This window comes from Mangifera indica, chromosome 5 (assembly GCF_011075055.1).
Source record: "Mangifera indica cultivar Alphonso chromosome 5, CATAS_Mindica_2.1, whole genome shotgun sequence".
NCBI classification, from domain to species: Eukaryota; Viridiplantae; Streptophyta; class Magnoliopsida; order Sapindales; family Anacardiaceae; genus Mangifera; species Mangifera indica.
The window spans coordinates 8,916,930-8,936,449 of NC_058141.1; the positions used below are offsets into that span (position 1 = coordinate 8,916,930).

At 33.4% G+C, this 19,520-nt stretch overlaps 1 protein-coding gene and 1 pseudogene across 1 annotated transcript; both read left to right on the plus strand.

The window, feature by feature from the left end:
- The first annotated feature begins 2,348 nt into the window (after positions 1-2,348).
- On the plus strand, positions 2,349-4,418 carry LOC123217311 (annotated as a pseudogene).
- Positions 4,419-9,773: 5,355 nt separating this feature from the next.
- On the plus strand, positions 9,774-17,857 carry LOC123216334. Its single transcript, XM_044636767.1, has 10 exons — positions 9,774-10,286; positions 10,379-10,588; positions 10,674-10,846; positions 10,948-11,218; positions 11,306-11,537; positions 15,976-16,065; positions 16,111-16,514; positions 16,619-17,031; positions 17,127-17,397; positions 17,475-17,857. The coding sequence occupies exons 1-10, from the start codon at positions 10,004-10,006 to the stop codon at positions 17,735-17,737; spliced, it is 2,610 nt and encodes an 869-aa protein (XP_044492702.1). The 5' UTR covers positions 9,774-10,003; the 3' UTR covers positions 17,738-17,857.
- Positions 17,858-19,520: the final 1,663 nt, after the last annotated feature.

Sequence of the window (19,520 nt, forward strand, 5' to 3'; positions counted from 1 at the left end):
AAAAGTGTGTATTCTGCATATCCTCTTAAATTTTATTTCAGAACTCTGCTGCATGATCATATTATTCTTTCTATATTCCTTTATCCTTAAAATCCAACAAAGTACCTGAAAATCAAATTAAGGAATTCCCATTCCCTCTTTATGCTTTAACATCACATTATACATTCTGCATTTTTAACCAATAACTTATACACCGAAGTCAAAAGTGGTGTGCCAAGGCCGAAAGACTTCTCAGAGGCCATTTACAAAATAGATTGTGGACATAATGATCTTCATTATCTAGTTACAACGATGATTGAAGACCAAGCTAAGTACACTTGAATTAGAGAAGCAACCAACTACTGTACGTATCTGTAGATACACTTTTTATATACATCAAACTAGTTAACTTTTGAGAGAAGTTAATTATGATAAAATGGTTAATTATTGCAAGTTTTGCTTTTCCTTTGGAGTATTGTTATGAGAATGATCGTTGCAAATGTTGTGAGACATCAGCAACAAAGATTAGTACATGCGATGGTCCTTCAATATACACAAGCTAAGCTGGGATAGCTTTTTCATTTTACTGAAGTTGTTGCAAACTATTGGATAGCAAGCCGCATTGTGAGCAGCTCATTTTCAGATCCTCCAATTTTCCTCGAGAACATGTTAAGTCCCTCACCAACATGTTTTTGTTTCTTTGGTTGAGTGTACTACCACTAACTAGAATTCTTTGTCTTTTAATCTTGGTGGTGGCTTATAATAAAAAGATATGTAATAATCTCTTCATATGGCTCATTCAACATATGATCTATGCATGCATCAAGTGATGAAATACTAAACATTAATAATTTAAAATTGGATGCCAAAATAATTTTTCACATGGTTGGAAAAACTCGAACCCACATCTTTTACTTGAAAGTTATAAAGTTTGATCAGTTTTGTTAACCTTTAAATATGAATTAATTTTATTTAGTTAATATCAGGACACAACTAAAATTGCTAATTTGTTATACGAGCAAATTAGAACAAATAAAAAAATCAAAGGAAAACTACTTAGGTCAAATGACTATTTCCCACCCAAGGTTTAATATAAACCTAATTTTTTATTTTATTGAAAATCTAAATATCTAACAGTCTGTTAAATTTCACCCTTACTGTTAAGGGTAAAATTGTTATTTTTTAAAACATTTAAAAATACCAAAAATTGATCACATTTCCACCCCTAGGTTTAAAAAATAACAAATTCTCCCCATCAAAGTTTAAAAAACTTACAATTCTCCCTTAGAGTTTTTTCAGCACCCTGCTAATGGTCGAAGACGATGACGATGACATTTTCTCTTCCTCCCAACTTCTCTATCAATCTTGTTTTGTTCCCAACCAACCTCAACTGACAAAAGCTGAAACAAAGATGTTTCTTCATCTTCTAACAATGACGATGATAGCGGGTTTCCTTGGTTAGTGACAGCCAAAAATTAAGTGAGACTGAGGGAGAAGCTTGAAAAAACCTTGGGTGGAAAAATCAACTTCAACCGGTTTCCTAAGGTTTTTCTAACCACCAACTTAAGATCTTAGGAGGAAATATTAGTATTTCAAATTTTTGATAAAAAAATTGTTAAATTTTTAATTTTAAAAAGGTAAATGCGATAAATTTTTAGTTTTTTAAATATTTTATTAAAAACAATTTTATCTTTCATAGTAATAACAAAATTTAACAGATTGATGAATATTTAAATTTTTAATTGTTTATGAATAAAAAATTTGGTGTACATCAAACGTTGGGTTGGAAATAGTCGTTTGGCCGTTTCTTAAACCAATGCCCTACTATATTATTATAAACACAAAATGGAAAATCAATTGTCATGAGTGGAAATATCTTGAACCAAGTTCAACATGGGCTTCACTGCTTGGGCCTATTTACATAACCCCAACTGTTTTTAAGGCCTTTTTCGCGTCTTAGTTAATTTGATTTTGATTTTGATTTTGGTTGAAAATCTTTTAGTTATTTGAAATAAAAATAATGTTATATATATATATTTTGTATATATAGTTTGAATATATATATAATATATTATTATATAATTAAATATTATTTTATTTTTAATTTAAAATTATCAAATCATATAACACATGATATATATATATATATATCTAAATTATTTATAAAAAATATATATATATAGCCCATCCTATTATACACTTAAAACTCAATTATTTGTAAAACTTGAAGTTGAACATAGTATAGGACTTGTCATTTGGCCAAATAAAAATATGAAGTTACGAATTTTACTGTAGAACAAAATAACTCAAATTAATTCTAAACAAAGTCTAATTTATGATCAACTCACATATTCATTGATATATCTAAAATCGAGAATTTTCGCCATATTGATTAGTCTCCTAAAGTTTATCCGAAAAATAGTTCTCCATTCCTGTTACGGCATTGAATGGAGGTTTCTACCAACTCACTTTGAACATGAGTCAACGTCAATCAAACCACCCCAAAGCATGGATTGTCATACCTGCCTTGCTTTGTTTTAGTGAGGCCTGGAAAACCTACAGATATCCATGGATTGTCTGAGATCTATTAGAAAGAATAGATGGAAAGGCCCCAGGAAACTGAAAAAGATTACTGTATTAGTTGTGGTGACAAGCTTTCTTTTAATTGTGTCTTTTGCTGATACTTCAGATGATTGCTGGTTTCCGGCAATTTACAACTTCGGCGATTCCAATTCTGACACTGGCTCCGTCTCAGCTACATTTGGTCGAGTCACTTGGCCTAATGGCCGTACTTTTTTCGGTAAACCTTCTGGTCGCTATTCAGGTGGCCGTCTGCTCATTGACTTTATAGGTAACCCACTATTACATTTCAGTCATCCATTTTCCTAACCATAAACCACTGAAATTAACTCAGTCTATCTGTTCTTTCTGAAATTGATGCAGCCGAGAAGCTGGAACGACTCTTTTTGAGTGCATATCTTGATGCGTTGCAACCCTATTTCAGAAATGGAGCAAATTTTGCTGCCGCTGGTTCTACAATTCAGCCCTTTGATGTGAAATTGCTTGAGGCGGGTTTTAACCCTTTAACTCTCAATATTCAACTTTCCCAGTTTGAGCAACTCAAAGATCGCACTAATGAGTTGTACAGTCAAGTTTAGTGTCTTTTGGATTTGAAAATGTCTCAAAAGCAAAAGAGTTCCTTCATTCATTGACTTTATGCCTATTGTCTGTTTTTCAGCAAAAACTTCAAAGATCAAAAGTAATCTCCCAATACCGGAGGACTTCTCAAAAGCCCTTTACACCTTAGATATTGGACAGAATGATCTTCATTTTTTCCTTACGACGGTGAAGGTGGACCAAGTGAAGTCATCCATCCCTCCTATAATTAATCAGTTTGCTCTTGCCATTGAGGTTTTTTTCTTCATTTGAACTATTTACTGCGTACAATTTTGCTGCTCAACACGGCTTAAATAGTTATTCATCTTGTACTGTGTCTTCTGAAATTGTTACAGAAACTATATCAAGAAGGGGCAAGAAAATTTTGGATTCATAATACTGGTCCCATTGGCTGCTTGCCTTTAATGGTTATTGCATATCCTCCATAGCCTGGTGATGCTGACCAAAATGGTTGCATTAAGTCTTACAATGAGATTGCTCAAGAATTCAACAAGCAGCTTAAAGACCGGGTTTCTGAATTAAGGACCCAATTTGAGGATGCACTGCTTCTTTATGTGGATATCTATTCAGCAAAATATACTCTAATCAGTGAAGCAAATAAGTATGGTATGCATTCTTTATATAGATTTATAAAGTTGGGGCAAATGCAGATACTGTGTAAAATTAAATGAGAAATGGGGTATTCTGTTCCAGGTTTTGTTAGTCCAATTGAGTACTGTTGTGGGGATCATGATATCAACTGTTGGAACGCAGCTGTAGTGAATGCAACGAATGCCGTATGTAAGGATGCTTCAAAATACATTAGCTGGGATAGCGTACATTATTCTGAAGCTGCAAACCATTGGATTGCCAACCGCATTGTGGATGGCTCATTCTCAGATCCTTCCATTCCCCTTAACAAAGCTTGTAGAAAGCCTTTGTGATTGCCCTTTTCTTTTGTTAAGGATATTAACCTTTACAAAAATAAATAAATAAAGAAAAGGGCAAAACAGTTGATGACAAATATTAGTGGTTCATAATAAATTGTGCCTGAAATTAACTAGGCATGACAGTTTAATACCAACATTTGCTTTTTCTGCAATATTGGTGCACTTGTATACTAGGCAGCATTTGCTTCTCATTTTATTGTTTTTGAGATTTTAATTTATGGTTATTTTTCTATAAAGATATTCATGGTTGGGGGAATCGAATATTCAAGCTTAATGATTGATGAGGATAATGTGACCATTTTCTTAGAGAAATACTCAGTGTCCTTTTTATCATTTTTTAGACTTCTGGCTCTAAAGCGATAATACCCCTTGATATAGTTTTGGTTGTATTCTATTAAAATTATTGGTTTTAAAAATAAGAATAAATTAGCAAATAATGTTGAAAAAATTAAAAATTAATATATATTCCTTTCAGTGAGCATTTCTAAAGTTTTTATAGATTGGTAGAAAGAACAAAATTTAAAAATAGTAAAAAAAAGAAAGAAAGAAACAAGCAAGCAAGCATATATCAAGCACAACAGATAGCAAAGTGGAAATTCTAACCAATTCCAATTAACTAATGCCACACACTAAGATGGAGAAAAAAAAAAAAATACTAAGGGAGATGGGAATTATAAAACATTTTTTTGCAAGTTACCCATGTCATGTATAAAGATTACAATTTCATGATACTTTCTCTTACCTTTATATATCATATTGTTATATATGCCAACACCATTACCATCTCATTATTATTATAATGCATATACATAGAGCAAGGGACTTGTTCTATGGATGCTGCCAATTAAACATATATAAATATACGATTTTGATTTTATTTTCGTTAAATTAAACATTTAAAGTGTCAATTAGCTAAGACTTGTCTGCTGATGCATTTTTTTGAAGTATTAGTGTTTAAATTGGAGTAGATTAACTGAAGATCAAGTCAAATTGAGTGATGGTGCATGTGGTAAGGCCTCTTCTGACTTCTGAGTTAACTTTTCCTTTTTGCTTTTGTGTATAATTTGTGTAAGGGTGGCAACCAACACACTCTCCTTATGAGAAGAAATATTCATATATACTTAAGGATCTGTTTTGCAGTCAAAGAGCATAGTTTAAAGGTTATAATCGATTTCACTGGAGATTAACATATGATGATGTATTATTATCTTACATATATACTGTATTTCTTCTGAGTAGGGAGCTAGAAAGCAGGACGGCTCTTTTTCTCAATCTAGTTAGTATGTTTAATTAAATTCTTTTGTTCACATGGTACCTGCAATTTGTTATATCAGTTGTCAACATTGGCAGTGAACAATTCTTGTGCATGGAATTACTTGATTACTTTATTTAGGTAAGAAGATGGTACTTGGTGGCTGTTAGTGGCTGAAGTAATACAAAATTTAGTAGTTAGCAGTTTCAATGAGGAAGGTTACGTATGTTTGAATCTCATATAAAGAGAATTAAATGGTCAGGTGAAGTAAGAAATGAAGAAATAGGGAAATTGAGCAAGAGTTACAGTGTATTAGCCGTAGTGAGAGGATCAATTGTTTGATTGTCTCATTTATTATAGGTAGTTCAAGTGCTTGCAACTTTCCAGCAATTTACGACTCTAGGGATTCCAATTCTAATGTTGGAGCTGACTCGGCTACATTTGGTCAACTTCCTTACCCTAATGGTAAGACCTATTTCGGTAAACCTTGTGGCTAGAATTGTGATGGTCGTCTCACCATTTGTTTTAGGGTAATTAGCTTGACATCTAATTTTTATTAAACTTCTTCGTTAAGTATTTGTGCATCAATTTATATCTTAATCCTCCGGCTGTCCATGCGGTGCAGCTGAAAAATTGGGATTACCTTTCTTGAATTTGTGTTTTGATTCTTTGTAATCAAATTTCCGAATGGGGCAAATTTTGTTGCTAATTGAGCAACAATTCAGCTAGAAAATGCTCCATTTGAGGGACATTATAGCCCTTCATCCCTGGGTGTTTAGCTTATGGAGTTTGATCAACTTAAAATCCGCACTAATGAGTTTTACATTCAGGGTTACAGGTACAAAAAGTACCTGAAAATCAAATTAAGGAATTCCCATTCCCTCCTTATGCTTTAACATTACATTCTGCTTTCTACATTTTTAACCAATAGCTCATACACCAATCGAAGTCAAAAGTGCTCTGCTAAGGCCGAAAGACATCTCAGAGGCTCTTTACAAAATAGATTGTGGACATAATGATCTTCATTATCTAGTTACAACGATGACCGAGGACCAAGTTAAGTACACTTGAATTAGATAAGCAACCAGTTACTGTACGTATCTATAGATACACTCTTTATATACATCAAACTAGTTAACTTTTGAGAGAAGTTAATTATGATAAAATGGTTAATTATTGCAGGTTTTGCTTTTCCTTTGGAGTATTGTTGTGAGAATGATGGTTGCAAATGCTGTGAGACATCTGCAACAAAGATTAGTACATCCAATGGTCCTTCAATATACACAAGCTAAGCTGGGATAGCGTTTTCATTTTACTGAAGCTGCTGCAAACTATTGGATAGCAAGCCGCATTGTGAGCGGCTCATTTTCAGATCCTCCGATTTTCCTCGAGAACATGTTAAGTCCCTCACCAACATTTTTTTGTTTCTTTGGTCGAGTGTACTACCACTAACTAGAATTCTTTGTCTTTTAATCCTGGTGGTGGCTTATAATAAAAAGATATGTAATAATCTCTTTATATGGCTCATTCAACATATGATTCATGCATGCATTAAGTGATAAAATACTAAACAGTAATAATTTAAAATTGGATGCCAAAATAATTTTTCACATAGTTGGAAAAACTCGAACCCATGTCTTTTACTTGAAAGTTCTAAAGTTTGATCAGTTTTGTTAACCTTTGGATATGAATTAAATTTTATTTAGTTAATAGCAGGACATAACTAAGATTTCTAATTTGTTATACGAGCAAATTAGAACAAATAAAAAAATCAAAGGAAAACTACTTAGCACTAAACTCTTTTTTTTTTTTAGGTCGAATGACTTTTTCCCACCCAAGGTCTGATATAAACCTAATTTTTTATTTGCTAGTTATTGAAAATCTAAATATTCAACTGTCTGTTAAATTTCACTATTACTGTTAGAGATAAAATTGTCATTTTTTAAAACATTTAAAAATACAAAAAAATTGATCACATTTCCACCCCCAGATTTAAAAAATAACAAATTCTCTCCATCAAAGTTTAAAAAACTTACAATTCTCCTTTAGGGTTTTTTCAACACCCTACTAGTGGCTGAAGATGATGACGATGACATTTTCTCTTTCTCCCAGCTTCTCTATCAATCTCGTTTCATTCCCAACCAACCTTGACTGACAAAAGCCGAAACAAAGGTGTTTCTTCGTCTTCTAACAATGACGATGATAGTCGGTTTCCTTGGTTAGTGACAGCCAAAAATTGAGTGGGATTGAGGGAGAAGCTTGAGAAAACCTTGGGTGGAAAAACAACTTTAGTTGGTTTCCTGAGGTTTTTCCAACCAGCATCTTAAGATCTTAGGAGGAAATATTAATTTTTCAAACCTTGAATGAAAATTTTTTTTTTAAATTTTTAATCTTAGAGAGATAAATATGATAAATTTTTAGTTTTTTTAATATTTTATCAAAAAATAATTTTATCTCTAATAATAATAATAAAATTTAGCAGACAGATGAATATTTAAATTTTTAATAATTAATAAATAAAAAATTTGCTCGAACATTGGGTAGGAAATAGTCGTTTGGCCGTTTCTTAAACCAATGACGTACTACATTATGATAAACACAAAATGGAAAATCAAATGTCATGAGTGGAAATATCTTGAACAAAGTTCAACATGGGCTTCACTGCTTGGGCCTATTTACATAACCCCAACTGTTTTTAAGGCCTCTTTCCCGACTTAGTCAATTTGATTTTGATTTTGGTTGAAAATCTTTTTGTTATTTGAAATAAAAATAATGTTATAGGTATATATTTTTTATATATAGTTTGAGTATATATATAATATATTATTATATAATTAAATATTATTTTATTTTTAATTTAAAATTATTTAATTATATGATATATGATATGTATATTTAAATTGCATACAAAAAATATGTATGCATAATTTTACTGGTGAAATATAGCTCATCCTATTATACACTTAAAACTCAATTATTTGTAAAACTTAAAGCTGAACATAGTATAGGACTTGTCATTTGGCCAAATAAAAATGTAAAGTTACGAACTTCACTGTAGAACAAAACAATTCAAATTAAGTTTAAACAAAGTCTAATTCGTGATCAACTCAAATATAAAATAATTATCTCGAGATCAACTCATAATTGATGAGGTGAGGTTCAAACTCAACTATAAAATAAATTTTTAGATTTGATCTAACTTGATATAAATTTAAGTTTTCAGATGGATTGAAACTCGATTTATTTTATAAAAAAAAAAAACTCAATCTTTGACTCGAACCAACTCATTCAATTTAAACTCAAACCCAAACTCGAATAACTTTCAAGAAAAGCAACCCTACATCAAAAATGGATATTAAGTTTTGTGGAAAATTGCTTTATACAATGGGTTATGTGGTCGATTTGTCATCTCTTTACAAATTTTAAATTTTCAAATAAAAAATATAAAGAGGACGACAATTCAAATTAATGTCATCTCGAGAAAGATATAGTATGAAGAGTAGTATTTAGTTTTCCATTTTGGTGATTATTAATTAACTTTGATAATTATTCTATACTTACTGTAATTAATATTTAAATCCCTTCAAGCTTTATTTATTTTATGAAAATGAGCTCTTTCTTTGACATGAACTAACTTGTTTGATTTAAATTTAAATTTAAATTTAAACTTGAATAGTTACAATGAAATACAATCCTTCATCAAATTTGGATTTAGAGTTTTATAAATAAGTGTCTTATCCAATAACTTATGGAATTGATTTGTTGTTTCTTTACGAATATTAAAATTTGAAATAAAAAAATCTGATAAAGACAAAAAATTCGAATTCACTTCATCTTAATAAAGATATAGTATGATAGATAGTTATTAGTTAAAGTTTGACATATACACTAAACTTAGATATGAGAGGTAGAGTGATACTTACAATGTCAAAATGTGAATGAGAAAGTTATAAAAAAATGTTGGGACGGGTTGGGTTGTTTGTTTGACCGTAAACATAACGGTTTTATAAAAGGCCAGAGATGAGGGTATTTTTATATTTCAAATTGGGTTTTAGTCATAATCGCATAACCTATGGTATAGTGGTCATTTTAATTAATTTATAAATAAAAGATTATAATTCATCATCTTTTATAAATTTGACTAACTGGAAAGAAAATTGAAACTAGTATGATATTAATGATTTATAGCTTGAAGATTAAGAGCAAAATGCTTAAATACAGTGAAAGAGAATACAACAAAATGTAAGAAGAGGGGAGGGGTTCTTTATGTCGGAAAATTTTCTGCCACAACACTTAAGACAAAGAATTCCTTGCCTAATTGAGTCTCCTAAGGCTTGCACTAGATGCAGCCCTCAATGTATTAAACAAATTCCCACAAAGTTTTCCAAATTGTCTTTCACGTGATGGAAAAATTTAAAGTATAATACAAGAACTAAATAATTCATTGATATGATTGATTTATCTAAAATCGAGAATTTTCGCCATATTGATTAGTCTCCCAACGTTTATCCGAAAAGTAGTTCTCCATTCCTCTTACGGCATTGAATGGAGGTCTCTACAAACTCACTTTGAACATGTGTGATCGTCAATCAAACCACCCCTAAGCATGGATTGTCATACCTGCCTTGCTTTGTTTTAGTGAGTCCTGGAAAACCTACAGATATCCATGGATTGTCTGAGATCTATTAGAAAGAATAGATGGAAAGGCCCCAGGAAACTGAAAAAGATTACTGTATTAGTTGTGGTGACAAGCTTTCTTTTAATTGTGTCTTTTGCTGATACTTCAGATGATTGCCGGTTTCCGGCAATTTACAACTTCGGCGATTCCAATTCTGACACTGGCTCCGTCTCAGCTACATTTGGTCGAGTCACTTGGCCTAATGGCCGTACTTTTTTCGGTAAACCTTCTGGTCGCTATTCAGATGGCCGTCTGCTCATTGACTTTATAGGTAACCCACTATTACATTTCAGTCATCCATTTTCTTAACCATAAACCACTGAAATTAACTCAGTCTATCTGTTCTTTCTGAAATTGATGCAGCCGAGAAGCTGGAACGACCCTTTTTGAGTCCATATCTTGATGCTTTGCAACCGTATTTCAGAAATGGAGCAAATTTCGCTGCCGGTGGTTCTACAATTCAGCCCTTTGATGTGAAATTGTTAGAGGCGGGTTTGAACCCTTTAACTCTCAATATTCAACTTTCCCAGTTTGAGCAACTCAAAGATCGCACTAATGAGTTGTACAGTCAAGGTTAGTGTCTTTTGAATTTGAAAATGTCTCAAAAGCAAAAGAGTTCCTTCATTCATTGACTTTATGCCTATTGTCTGTTTTCCAGCAAAAACTTCAAAGATCAAAAGTAATCTCCCAAAACCGGAGGACTTCTCAAAAGCCCTTTACACCTTAGATATTGGACAGAATGATCTTTATTTTTGGCTTACGACGATGAAGGTGGACCAAGTGAAGCCATCCATCCCTCCTATAATTAATCAGTTTGCTCTTGCCATTGAGGTTTTTTTCTTCTTTTGAACTATTTACCGCGTACAATTTTGCTGCTCAACACGGCTTAAATAGTTATTCATCTTGCACCGTGTCTTCCGAAATTGTTACAGAAACTATATCAAGAAGGGGCAAGAAATTTTTGGATTCATAATACTGGTCCCATTGGCTGCTTGCCTGTATTGGTTATTGCATATCCTCCAAAGCCTGTTGATGCTGACCAAAATGGTTGCATTAAGTCTTACAATGAGATTGCTCGAGAATTCAACAAGCAGCTTAAAGACCGGGTTTCTGAATTAAGGACCCAATTTGAGGATGCACTGCTTCTTTATGTGGATATCTATTCAGCAAAATATACTCTAATCAGTGAAGCAAATAAGTATGGTATGCATTCTTTATATAGATTTATAAAGTTGGGGCAAATGCAGATACTGTGTAAAATTGAATGAGAAATGGGGTATTCTGTTGCAGGTTTTGTTAGTCCAATTGAGTACTGTTGTGGGGATCATGATATCAACTGTTGGAACACAGCTATAGTGAATGCAACGAATGCAGTATGCAAGGATGCTTCAAAATACATTAGCTGGGATAGCATACATTATTCTGAAGCTGCAAACCATTGGATTGCCAACCGCATTGTAGATGGCTCATTCTCAGACCCTTCCATTCCCCTTAACAAAGCTTGTAGAAAGCCTATTCTCTGACTTTTTTGAGATCACATGCACGTTAGTGTCTCTCTCTTAACTTGAGTGCATGAACCAGTTTTTCATAACTAGATGCAAAGACGTTGCTCTGTTAAAATTCAAAGTTGTGTTTGTTTGTGTTAAATTATAAATTTCTTGTATTAAGAGATGTAAACTTTTTCTATCCTATCCAATCCAATCCAATCCTTAGCATGAGAAGTAATAGATACTCCAAGCTTGTGATTGCCCTTTTCTTTTGTTAAGGATGTTAGCCTTTACTAAAATAAATAAAAAGGCAACAATATTAGTGGTTTATAATAAATTGTGCTTGAAATTAAGTGGGCATGACAGTTTTATACCAACAATTGCTTTTTCTGCAATATTGGTGCACTTATATACTAGGTAGCATTTGCTTCTCATTTTATTGTTTTTCAGATTTTAATTTATGGTTATTTTTCGATAAAGATATTCATGGTTGAGGGAATCAAATATTCAAGCTTAATGATTGATGATTATAATGTGACCAGTTTCTTAAAGAAATACTCACTATCCTTTTTATCATTTTTAAACTTCTGGCTCTGAACTCGAACCCGTGTCTTCTTTTACTTGAAAGTTCTGCTGAAGTTTGATCAATTTTGTTAACCATTGTTTTGAAAGTGTCACTTTCCTTGGATATGAATTAAATTTTATTTAGGCCAAACGGCTATTTCCCACCCAAGGTTTGATGTTTTCTCAAATGTCCCCTCTTTAACTATGGAAACACCAAACACCCACTCATGGCCGGTTAGATTTAACAAAACCCTAACGTTTGAATATTTTATCTCTTTTTGCCCCCCTAAACTTTAAAAACTAAAATTTTCCCTTAGCCTAAGTTTTAAAAAATGGCGGTTTCACCCTAAGGTTTGGTTTTGAAATCTCCAACGACCGTTCCGGCTCCATTGCCGACAGCCTCTCCCTCCTAAAGCAGTCTCTCCTTCCGGCGAATGTTTTCCTCCTATTTGGAGGCTCAATCGGCTTCGTCTTCGCCTTGGGAGATGAAGAACTTCGTCGGGGAAGACGAAATTCTTCGTCTTCCCAGAAGAAGACCTCTGGGAAGACGCCCGTCTTCCCAGATGAAGACGACGGCTTCGTCTTCGCCTGGGAAGACGAAGAAGTTCTTCGTCTCCCAAGGCGAAGACGAAGCCGATCGAGCCTCCAAATGGGAGGAAAGCATTCGCCGAAAGGAGAGGCTGCTTCGGGAGGGAGAGGCTGTCGGCAATGGAGCCAGAACGGTCGTCGGAGATTTCAAAACCAAACCCTAGGGTGAAACTGCCATTTTTTAAAACTTAAGCTGGGGAAAATTTTAATTTTTAAAGTTTAGGGGGAAAAATTAGATTCTATTTTAGTTTATTTTTAATATTATAGCAAAAATAACGATTTTACCCTTACCACCGTTAGGATTTTGTTAAATATAACCGGTCATAGGTGGGTGTTTGGTGTTTCCATAGTTAAAGGGTGGAAACTTGAGAAAACATCAAACCTTGGGTGGGAAATAATCGTTTGGCCTTTTATTTAGTTAATACCAGGACACTACTAAGACTACTGATTTACTATACCATCAAATGAGAACAAATAAAAAAAATCAAAGTAAAACTACTTAGCACTAAACTCCTCCTTTTTTAAGGTCGAATGACTATTTCCCACCCAAGGTTTGATATAAATGCAATTTCTCATTGTTAATTATCAAAAATTTAAATACTCATCTGTTTGTTAAATTTTATTATTACTATTGGGGGTAAAATTGTTATTTATTAAAATATTTAAAAATACTAAAAATTGATCATATTTTCACCCCTCAAGTTTAAAATCTAACAAATTCTCTCCATTAAAGTTTGAAAAACTTATAATTCTCCCCTAAGGTTTTTCTAGCACCCTGTTGGTGGCTAGAGACGATGACAACAATATTCTCTCTTCCTATCGGCTTCTCTATCAATCCCGTTTTGTTCCCGATCAACCTCAATTAATGAAAGCTGGAATGAAGGCTTTTTTTCGTCTCCTAACAAAGACGATGACGATGATGGCCAATTTCCTCAGTTGGTGACAACCAAAAATTGAGCGAGACTGAGAGAGAAGCCTAGAAAACCTTGGATGGAAAAATCAACTCTGGCCAATTTCCTAAGGTTTTTTCAGCCACCAACTTAAAATCTTAGGGGAAAATGTTGATTTTTCAAATTTTGGATGAAAAGAAATTTGTTAGATTTTTAAACTTAAAAGGGTAAATATGATAAATTTTTAGTTTTTTTAAATATTTTATTAAATGACAATTTAATTTCTAATAGTAACAGTAAAATTTAACAGATGGGTGAATATTTAGATTTTCAAATAGTTAGTTATTTGAGAAATTTGGCTTGCATCAAACATTGGGTGGGACATAGTGATTTGGCCTTTTTTTAAAACCAATGACGAACTACATTATTATAAGGTCAAACGACTATTTCCTACCCAAAATATGCGCTTTTGTCCGTTTCCCCCCATTAACTTTGAAAATACCATTTACCCATCCGTGGCCAGTTAAAATTAACGAAAACCTAAGCCTTGAAAATTTTATCTCATTTTACCCCTAAAATTTAAAAAACTAACAATTTTCCCCCACCCAAGTTTTAAAAAACAGTTTTTTCCCCCTTAGGGTTTTCAATTTTTCAGAGTTAGTTTTTCGGCGTCGTTTCTTTCTCTTCGGTGACCTCCAAGTGACTCCTCTTCCTCTCCGGCGCGGCCTCCTTCCGGCTATTATGCTAGGCACGGTCGTCGAGTCATCTTCGTCTCTAACGAAGACAAATCGTCTTCATCCAGAAATGAAGAAGAGGTCTTCGTCGACGACGAAGACGATTCATCTTTGTCGATGACAGTTTCCAGGACAACCGTTGGAAGGAGGCCACGTCGAAGAGGAAGAGGAGTGGCCTGGAGGTCGCTGGAGAGGAAGAAACTGCGCCAGAAAACTAAATCAGAAAATTGAAAACCCTAGGGGGAAAATGCTATTTTTTAAAACTTGGGTTGGGGGAAATTGTTAGTTTTTAGGGTTTAGGGGGAAAAATAAAATCAAATTTAAGTTTATTTTTAATAATACAGATAAAATGACGATTTTACCCTTAAAACCGTTAATTTTAACTGGTCACGGGTGGATAAATGGTATTTTCAAAGCTAATAGGGGGAAACTTGACAAAAGCACATACATTGGGTGGGAAATAGTCGTTTGGCCTTATTATAAACACCAAGTGGAAAATCAAATGTGATGAGTAGAATTATCTTGAACAGAGTTCAACATGGGCTTCACTTCTTGGGCCCATTTACAAAACCCCAACTGTTTTTAAGGTCTCTTTCCCAAATTAGTCAATTTGATTTTGATTTTAGTTGAAAATCTTTTAGTTATTTGAAATAAGAATAATATTATATATAGTTTTTTATATATAATTTAAGTATATAAATAATATATTATTATATAATTAAGTGTTATCTTATTTTTAATTTAAAACTATCCAATTATATGACACATGACCTGTATATTTAAATTCTATACCAAAAATATGTATTCATAATTTTATTGTTGAAATAAAAATATAAATTTATGAACTCCACTGCAGAATAAAACGATTCAAATTAAGTCTAAACAAAGTCTAGTTCGTGATCAAGTCAAATATAAAAGAATTACCTTGAAATCAGCTTATGATTGATGAGCTGAGGTTCAAACTCAACTATAAAATAAATTTTTAGATTTGATCTAAGTTGATTTAAATTTAAACATTCAGATTGATTGAAACTCAATTTATTTTATAAAAAAAAAACTCAATCTTTGACTCAGATTGACTCATTCGATTTAAACTCAAATTCAAACTCGAATAGCTTTTAAGAAAAGCAACCCTACATCGAATATGGATATTAAGTTTTGTGGAAAATTGTTTTATACAATGGGTTATGTGGTCGATTTGTCGTCTTTTTACAAATTTTAAATTTTCAAATGAAAAAAATATAAAGAGGATGACAAGTTCAAATTCATGTCATCTCGGGAAAGGTATATTATGAAGAGTAGTAATTAGTTTTCCATTTTGGTGATTATTTATTAATTTCCATAACTATTTTGTACTTTTTGTAATTAATATTTAAATCCCTTCAAATTATTTATTTTTGCAAACGAACTCATTCTTTGATATAAACCGACTTTATTTGGTTTAAACTTGAATAGTTACGAAGAAATACAATCTTACATCAAATTTGGGTTTAGAATTCTAAAGATTAGTGTTATCTAATGACTCATAGTATCGATTTGCTATCTCTATATGAATTTTAAAATTTCAAATAAAAAAATTTGATAAGGAGAAAAGATTTAGTACAATCAATAGTGATTAATTTATTATTTCGGTAATTATTGATTAACTTGATAATTACTTTGTACTTCTCCTGTAATTAAATTGCTTGATGAGATAGTCATCAACAAGCCACAATTCAAACTTATGATTTGAACAGTCTTACACTAGCAATCCCTTCAGATTTTCAAATTCTTTTTCAAATCCTAAGGTGTTTAGCCAATTTAACTGTATGATATATTCTCCTTGGGATAAGATCAACATCAGTTTCTACTTCCAATTACGTCAAAATTGCCCCTTGTAATCCTATATATATGTACCCACACCAGTGTATGCAGTCCATTGTTCAACCATCCAAGACTTGTCTTCTCAATTCTCCCTCAAACTCACTAATGGATTCTCGTTTCTTTTCATCCGTCTTGACCTTCCTTTTGTTTTCATCACTGAGCTTGAGCCCATGGCTAGTGTTTGCCCGACGCCCTGTAAATGGTAGTAAAGAAAAGTGTTGCTTTCCGGCAATATTCAACTTTGGTGACTCAAATTCCGATACTGGTGGATTGTCAGCAGTGTTCGGCCAGGCTCCTCCCCCTCATGGCATGACATTCTTCGGCGGTCCCGCTGGCCGCTACTGTGATGGCCGTGTCATGGTCGACTTCATTGGTAATCAACTTTCACCATCATTTCTCTATTGAACTCATCTCATTCGTGTCTATAGTATCCGTCAACCCTTTAATAACATCGAATGTTTTTATGTCGATTTTCAGCTGAGTACTTTGGATTGCCATATATTAGTCCATATCTGAGTGCGGTGGGAAGCGACTTAAACTATGGAGCCAACTTCGCCACGGCAGGATCAACGATAAGACCCCAAAACACAACTTTTCATGACACGGGTTTCAGTCCCATTTCATTGGATGTTCAGTGGAACGAATTCTATGATTTTCATAACAGATCCCAAGTTGTTCGTGAACACAGTGGAGTTTACCAGATACTACTGCCCAAGGACAAATCAGCTTACAGGGATATATTGCCCCCCATTGATGTCTTTAACAACGGCTTGTACACATTCGATATTGGCCAAAACGATCTCACCGCTGGTTACTTCCTAAACAAGACTACTGATGAAGTTCGAGAATATGTGCCAGAAGTTGTTAATAAGCTCAAAGACATCATCAGCGTTAGTCATACATAACACATAAGCAAACTCTTGTTTCATTTATGTATCATTTTTTTCATAGTAGTTTTAATTTTATTGATGTAATTTTGTAACAGTGGATATACTGGCAAGGAGGAAGAAGCTTTTGGATTCACAACACAGGCCCGGTTGGCTGTTTGCCGTATGTTTTAGAACGTCTTCCGGTTTTAGCTTCACAGATTGACGAGGCTGGATGTGCCATCCCATTCAATGAAGTGGCACAATATTTCAACAGCAAATTGAAAGAAGCTGTGGCACAATTGAGGGCGGAGTTACCACTGGGTGCCTTCACATTCGTTGATATTTACACATTAAAATATAAAATGTTTCACGAGGGAGCCAAGCACGGTAGGACCATATTTTAGTTTAACAAAATGTTAATCTGTTTTATGAATTATCATATTGAGGAAATATTATGAATGCAGGATTCAGTGAAACGATAAAGAATTGCTGTGGTTACGGTGGAAAGTATAATTTCAACATTAAGAATGGGTGTGGATATACAGAAGAGGTGAATGGGACAACAGTGATGTTGGGAAAGGCATGTGAGAACCCAGGAGAATATGTTGTATGGGATGGAGTCCATTTCACTGAAGCAGCTAACAAATTTATATATGACAATATTGTTAATGGAGATTATTCGGATCCTCCTACTCCTTTGGAAATGGCTTGCCACAGAATGGATTAAGCAAGCTGTTTATCATATCTGTGTATGCCCAGCTAGATAGAATTTCCCTCTTATCCTGTTAGCATGCATGTTTTAGTTTGAAAATAATTAATAAAGTTACGAAGCAGTTTTTCTTATTTATCAGGATTCTCATGAACTAACTATATCTAAAAGCAGAAGCTATATCCAATCCAATTTGAATTTAAAAAATACTAACCAATCCAATCTGGCTTTCAAAAACTACAAAATATGTCGGAATCTAAGATAGAAATCGTTTGAGGATGAAACTTTAATAACAAAATTTCAAGGAAGTTTATTTTCTAGGATGAGGTTCAAGTTGAGACATTCATTTTCTTTTTGGATTTCCTTGAGATGAGATACCCTTCTTGTGATGTTGTGAGGAAATAACAAACCTTGACCTGAACTCGTAGAGCTAAAATGTGGCAAAATAGATCAATCTACTCACCAAGAAGTCCTGAGTCTTCTAAAATATCTGGTGCATATTTTCTTTGAGAAATGAAAACTCATTTCTTTGATCTAGAAAATTTAATGCCTAGAAAATATTTCAAATCACCAAGATCTTTCATGCAAAAGTATTTGAGGAGGAACCCTTTGAGACATTTTAATTCTTGAAGATCATTGCATGTGAGGAGTATATCATCAACATAAATGAGGACTGTAGTAAGAGAAATATTGGTGAAAAGTAAATAAATGAATTGTAGATAACTAGCCTTCTAAATAGTGTATGAAAAGTGGAAAACAAATTTCTTATGCTTATTTGAAATGATAAAGAGATTTGTTGAGTCGATTTTCAACATCAAGGTGATGAATGAAGCAATCTTGAGTAAAGACAACAGTAAGGAGGCAACAAAGAGTTGTGAGCTTGGCTATAGAAGATAAGGTCTCAGTCAAGACCTTTAACTTGAGTATAACCTTTAGCAACAAGCTTTGTATTGTTCAATAGTATCATATGATCTGAATGATGCTTAATCTTATAAACTCACAACCAATTGGTTTATGACTAGGAGAAAAAGGCACCATACTCCAGGTGTTATTGTTTTCTAATCCTCTCTAATTCAATTTTATAGCTTCTTGCCAATAAGGATCTAGAATAGCTTGAACATGAGTTTGATTCTTTGTGACTTGTGATGGTAGCTAGAGAAGAACAATGGGCAGGCAGGAGAAGTGAATATGAAAGAAAATGAAAAAAAGGAGAACGAGTACCTTTGTCACAACTTGGTGTGGAAGTTGAATGATTAATGAGAGGAGACCTGATGTAGTCTTTATGCCATGTTGGGGTCTTAAAACAGGTTGAATGGCAAAGAGTTTGAGTCAGAGGATCAATCAAGTATGTGGAACTGAAGAGGAGAATGCCAGTCGTGAGGGATATGGTTTCAAGACGCTCTGAGGGAGAATGTGTTGCTGGTGAAATTAATAATATGTCTAATATAGTGTCTCAATTTTGCAAATTGGGCGCTGCAGAGGGTGAAACTTGGTTGTGGATGATGGGCTAAATGTCCTGGGGGATTTTGTCTTGCAGTTCTTCGAGTTTTGGAGATGGATGAATGAGTTGGGTGAGTTGTTTTAGTGAACTTTGCAGAGGAGATGGTGCGGTGGGATTTTCGAAGGATGATAAAAGAGCAATTTGAGTGTTAAATGGAGAAATAAAATTGTGAGGAGATATCCGTGCCCATGAAGAGAAAAGGAATGAAATTTAATATCTCAGACTTAGAAATAATTTGTGTCTCTGGGTCATAAAGTTTGTATCCTTTTTGACCAATTAGGTATCCAACAAAAATGTATT